Raw genomic sequence first — 6245 nt, 5'->3', positions numbered from 1 at the left:
TGTGCCAGTCTTTGTGGCGGCAGGTCTCCTGTCGGTGGATTCAACGGTGCGGCTTTTCGTATTCTGCATTGTAGGCATCGGTTCGCGACGGTTCTGACGGTGTTTCTGAGTCTGAGAAGCCAAAACCTTTGTCTAATTTCATTGATGACTGCTTCATGGTTGGCATGGCCGGCTCGCCGATGGTAATGTTCGACCAATAATCGGGCAGCTGGGTGACGTCCATCGAGTAAGATCGGAGAGCGTACGTTGGGGTCCACGTTTTCGACTGCTTTAATTCGCCCAGCCAAGTGCAGGAGCTTGTCCTCTCCCAGTGAGGGCGACAGTTTGGAAATGCGGCTGCTCGAATGGGATTGGCTTCGAGTTGACGATAAGGTGGATTTCGTTCTGGAATGACTCGAGTTGGATCCGTCGTAAAACATGCCTTTCTGCGGCTTTCATGAGATCGGCATCGAGAGGCGGCAGCGTGGCGGGCGTGGACAAGCGGCGGAGACGTTGATGAGCGGTAGCCAAACAGTTTTTAAACAAAGCCGCGGCTTGATGCGTTCGTGCTGTGGCACGCAACAAGCGCACCCAGTCACTAAAACGGTCCAAAGGAGGTGTGACTGGGTCGGGAATGACCGCGCCTATCGTGAGTAATCCCACCAATTCGTTCCGCGGACATTTCAACTCGTCTCGAACTGGTGGGACATGCAATGGCTCTGAGGGCCAGTCCTCCGAAGATTTCAAAAGAAATGAGGGACCGCTAAACCACCTATGGGTAGCGTCCAAATTTATAGGGCGCAACCTCGTTGCATCATCGGCCACGTTCAAATCTGTCGGTACCCATCGCCAATTTTCGACTGACGAATTTTCTAAAATCTCTCCAAGCCGATGGGCAACGAAAGGTTTAAAGGCTCGTGCGTCGTTACGTAACCACTGAAGGACAGTCATTGAGTCAGTCCAAAAATAAGTACGGATAGATTTTTTGCGATGACTGTCCTTGATGGTGACCCCAAGCCGTGAGGCTATCAAAGCGGCCTGCAGTTCCAAGCGTGGAATCGAAATCGGTCTTAATGGGGAAACTCTGGCTTTGCTCGCTATGAGAGCGACCTTGATGCTTCCGTCGGGGTAAAGTAAACGCCAGTAAGCAACACAGGCATAGGCGAGCTCGCTCGCGTCGGAAAAAACATGCAGCTCTCTAAAAGAGGGTTCAGATCCCTTTGCGCCCGAATACCAACGCGGAATCTTTAACGCCGTGACTTTAGACAGGTCTCGAAACCAATCAGACCACTTTGATGCCTCAGTTTGGGGAAGGTCGGTGTCCCAGCCGACGTTAGTCCGCCAAGTTTGTTGAAAAAGTATTCGCCCTTGTACAACAATGGGCCCTAACAAACCTAAAGGGTCATAAACGCGCATTATGTGAGACAAAACCTTCCTCTTAGTCAATTTGACTGGCGCCGTTTCAGTCAAACCCGTGCGAAACCCTATAAAATCTGTGCTGGGGTACCACGCTATGCCTAAAGCTCGTATGAAACTAGCTGACTCACCAAGATTAACCTCCACTTGTTGGACAGCTCTCAAGTCCTCGGGGACAAGCTTAAGTGCCTCTGACTTATTGGAGATCCATCCTCGCATCTCGAAACAGGCTGCACCATGCACCTTGACTATGTCCGCAGCTAAATGGGCGGCCTCGTTTACGTCATCTTGAGAATCGATGTAGTCGTCCATATAATGACTGAACAAGATGGCGTCTACGGCTTTAGGGAACTGGTGAGCATGTTCGCGAGCATTTTTGTTTTTTATAAACTGTGCTACAAAGGGGCTACAGCACGCACCGAATATCACCCATGTCATCCTAAACTCTTTAAGGGGTTGTGATTTGTCTGACCTCCACAAGTATCGAAGAGCGTCTCTGTCCTGTTCCCTTATCCGAACTTGAGGAAACATTTCCTTAATGTCGGCTGTCATCGCAACGAGGCCTTCCCGAAACCGAAATAAAATTTTGAGAAGAGGTTGTAGTAGATCAGGACCAGGGATCAGCAGGGAATTTAAACTTATACCCTCGTTTCTAGCTGCTGCGTCGTGCACAACCCTAACCTTTTGTTTTTGAGGATGGTATACGCCAAAATGTGGGAGATAAAGCCGCACGTTGTCACAGTCTTTTTTATGAAAAACGTGGTAAGACTCTGGAGAACACTCCTCTGCGTAACCCTTGTCAATCATGTTATTCATGAACTCGGTGTATGCCTTAGCGAACTCAGGCTCTTTGGACATACGACGCTCCAAACTTAAAAAACGAGACAACGCTTGGGGGTGACTGTCAGGGACGCGTATAACGTCGTCGCGCCAAGGCATACCTACTTCAAAACGACCAGAGGGTAGCCGCCTAGCAGTCGCCTCTAAAATGTCGACTGCGCGTTGATCCTGTTTGTTGAGCGATGTGTCTGTATGTTTTATACCTATGGAGTCAAGTTTATATTGTTCCTTTAATAGAGTTTCAATACTGTCGTCATCGTACCTCACAAAGGTGTGGTTTACAAATTCAATGAGTTTTGTTCGGGAGGAAGCAACACCATACAGTGTCCAGCCAAGCGCTGTCAGGCAAGCGACGGGATCATTTTTCCCTCCGGTCCGAACCTCTCGGTTTATTGAGAGATGCCAGTGTTCCGCTCCAATGAGTACCCTTGGAGTGGCATTCTCGTACGTGACAAAGTCAATTAAATCACTTAAATGCGAGTATGAATTTATCTTATCGCGACTTATAGATTGTGGCTGTAGACCTAAGTCATCCATTGCGCGGGCGTTCTTAATTTTGAAAGTCTCTTGCGTGTACCGACCCTTGATGCTGAACTCTACGTGGGAGACGGTAGTTTTTCTTACGAGACCGCCTACCCCATTGACCGTTATCGTCTGTCGCGGTCCCGTTGCTCCAATACGCGTGGCGATGCTAGAATCTATAAGTGTAGCGGTACTTCCGTCGTCGAGGAGTGCGTACACGTTACAGGTTCCAGTAGGGCCGGAGACTGTAACAGGAACCATTTTAAGATAAGCACGAGGTCGGGTGGCAAGGGTGGTGCTCTGTGTATCTGAGGCGGTAGTAGTAGATACTATCAACTTTTCGGGATCTACGTGTTCACTTGAGATCGACTGAGTGTTATCTGTGTTTGTAAGCTCTGTGTGGATTGCGTTAACGAGAGGAGATGGTTGTTGTTGATGTAAAAGCGAGCTATGACGAAAAGGGCAGCCGTCCACCCCGCACGGGTTGACTCTGCATGTTTTCCATTGATGAGAACCTGTCTTTAAGCATCGATAACAGACTTTCGCCTCACGCAGCCACCGCCAACGTTCTTCAATTGATAACGCTTTAAATTCAGTGCAATCTCGGATGTTGTGGTTATTTTTGCAAAATACACACTTAGGCTCTGTATTTTCTGTTTTAATTGAACACCCTGTATTTTGCGATTTAGGTTTGTGTGTAACAACGTGTACATTTTCGCGTTTAAAAGGTTTTAATGTAGAGACCGGAATGTTGTTTGATTGAAACGAGCCCATCTCGGGCGATAGACCGAAACGAATATGTTGGTCTAACTCGCGTTTCAAAAAATCGGACAAAATCTCAAGTTTAGGACGGCCGGTATTATCCTGGACCGCGAAATCCGTCCATCTGGTTTTAGTGGTAGGATTAAGTTTGCCTAACACTGTGTGAAAAAGCTCAGGCGAACTTATATATTCACGTTGGTTTAATAATTTCATAGTAGAAATGGAGTTGCGTACCTTGTTAGTGAGGATTCCTAGCTCACGTAATTCATTACCTAGTTTGGGCAATGTTTTCAGGTTGTTCACCTCCCTGAATACGATGAGTTCGGGGCGCGCAAAGTTTTCCTCGAGAGCGCGCATGACCTCGTCGGGGTCCTCCGTCGACATCAACAGCGCCGCTACGGCCTCACGTGCAGGCCCACGAAGTGCGTTGTCTAGTCGTGTTATGTTGTCTAAAGCTGAAAAATGTATCTTTGTATAATCGAAAATACGTTTAAATTGCAACCATTGCAACGCGTTGCCGAAGAATTGTGGCAACTCTAGCTTTTTAACGCCGGCGGCAGAGGCCAGAGCCTTTGCGGCTGCCGCTGTGTCGGCTACAGCTTGAAGAAGAACGGTTGGTGGGTCAGGTTCCGTTGAGACGAGCGGGGCCATATGACCAACCGCCTCGGACGCGTTGACCTTTAATTGTTGCTCTTTGAGACTCGTTGGTGGAAATAAAGTTGCCCTCGTGGCTGCCGGTGGCGGTACCGAACAGCCGGGTTCTCTAAGCTTTTGTTTTTCAACCCATTGCCTTGTTCGTTCTACGCTTTCTTTACCACTTAAAAAACTGCCCGCACGGCTACTAGCTGCTTCGGCATCGATAGCTGCAAGTTCCGCCTGCAGTTCGCGGTCCTCGACCTGCTGTTGTAAAGTAGCAAGCTCGCGCTGACGTGAGGCAAGCTCTTGTTCACGCTCGAGACGGCGACGGAGAGCGAGCGCCTCAGCTGCAGCCTTTTGTGCCTTGATGGTGGCAGACGACCGTGACGACCCACTACGAGCGCTACGAGCGCGGTCATCGTCGGCTGCCGATGAAGGTTCGGCGTGCTGCGGAGCTGGGGCGGGGGCGTGCTCAACCGCCTGCGTGAGTTTGCTCTTGCTACGGGTAAACATGGGTGAAAAAAATCGAAGAAGTAAAGAAAATGCGTTAAAATGAGTGTAGATAATGTGTTTCCTTTACGAACAAATAATCGAAATGAGAGAAAACGGAAATGTCAAATAAATGAAATTGAGAAAATAGGGATGATTACTACCGATGAAGGACCAAAATGTGAGCTACGGTGGTAGCTGATGAATATGAAATGGACTGTATAACTAAATGAAATGAAGGAACAACAGATACTTAGCTTTGAGAATTATTTAATATATTTTCACCAGTCACCATCAAAAGCAAACGACAAGAAGAAAAACAAAATCAACATACAAAACGTCAAAAAAGAATAAATATAAAAAACATAATAATATAAAAAGATTACAAAACCTACGAAGAGTTCGCAACAATAGTATTGTACACTGAGTTCTCAAGCTAGCATTCGGATACTCACGCAGCATGCTTCTTCTGAGTGTAGCATGTGTTTACACCACGTTCAGGAGTACGTCTTCAGTCCTCTTGCTTCTCTTGTTATCTGTTTGACGCCTGTCTCTCGAATTCCCGATTTGAATTTGAAATCGATATTAGAAATACTGTGTTGCCATTATATAGCGCGCTGCCTGATTTCTATATGTCGGAACACATTTTTAATTTGTTAATAATAATACGATGCGATTGAAAAATTGTATTTTAAAAGGAACTAACTGTGAAGCGACAGTTCAAATGGTAATTGTGTCCCCGAAACTATTTCAACTAGAAAATAGCCTATTATTAACTTACCAAAGAGGAAAATACAAAATTAAGGCGCAAAAGAAAAAGAAATACATTTTAACAATACCAAGAATTTTATTAGTTCCGTCCAAAGCATACCCTATAAACAGAAACTCTCAATATTTACTATCTAATGAATTCCACTCGTGCCTTTCATTACAATGCTGTGAGGAAAGCTTGTCAGTTTACCTGTTCGCATGCATATACGGAAATACAACCCAAAGTACAATCAAAAAGGTTCATTTCACCGTACATAATTCTCTGTCAACAGACGAATTTCTGAATACCTTATACCTCGGTATATTGTCTTTCTTCGAATTTCGCGAAGTGATGGATTGAGAGAGAAACTTTCCCCTCATATTTGTTTCTTTTCAATCAATTTCGAATGGCTCAACTTGAACTGACAACTGTCTATTTTGATGCTGTTTCCTATTTGAATACAGATAATGCGGGCGGAACATATTTGATCGTTCTTTAACCTATTCTGCATAATTATTTTTTGAGCTCAAGATGTCGCAGACATTATTATATAACATAATTCTATTATGAATAAAAAGCTGAGATTCAAAATGTGTAATTACAAATCTCATGTTATACTCGTACTCTACACAACAGTAACAGCCTCCGTGTTCTAGTGGTTAGAGCTTTAGGCTCACGATCTGGAGGTCCAGGTTCGATTCCCGATGGGAACATTGTCGAAATCATTCTGTGAGACTGTCCTTTGTTTGGTAACGACTTTTTAGGCTTGAATCACCTGATTGTCTGAAAAAGTAAGATGATTCCGTGCTTCGGAGGGCACCGTAAAAATACCTCCACCAACCCGCATTGG

General features: G+C 45.8%; 2 protein-coding genes across 2 annotated transcripts; both read right to left on the bottom strand.

The window, feature by feature from the left end:
• Positions 1-270: 270 nt before the first annotated feature.
• On the bottom strand, positions 271-2772 carry LOC126372002 (uncharacterized). Its single transcript, XM_050017500.1, has one exon. The coding sequence runs from the start codon at positions 2770-2772 to the stop codon at positions 271-273; it is 2502 nt and encodes an 833-aa protein (XP_049873457.1).
• Positions 2773-2922: 150 nt separating this feature from the next.
• On the bottom strand, positions 2923-4318 carry LOC126371954 (uncharacterized). Its single transcript, XM_050017420.1, has 2 exons — positions 3754-4318; positions 2923-3002 (listed from the first exon to the last, which is right to left on the bottom strand). Exons 1-2 carry the CDS (start codon positions 4168-4170, stop codon positions 2934-2936), a joined length of 486 nt encoding a protein of 161 aa, XP_049873377.1. The 5' UTR covers positions 4171-4318; the 3' UTR covers positions 2923-2933.
• Positions 4319-6245: the final 1927 nt, after the last annotated feature.

This window comes from Pectinophora gossypiella, chromosome 13 (genome assembly GCF_024362695.1).
Source record: "Pectinophora gossypiella chromosome 13, ilPecGoss1.1, whole genome shotgun sequence".
Lineage (NCBI taxonomy): Eukaryota > Metazoa > Arthropoda > Insecta > Lepidoptera > Gelechiidae > Pectinophora > Pectinophora gossypiella.
This window is presented reverse-complemented; position numbering and strand designations above follow the sequence as displayed.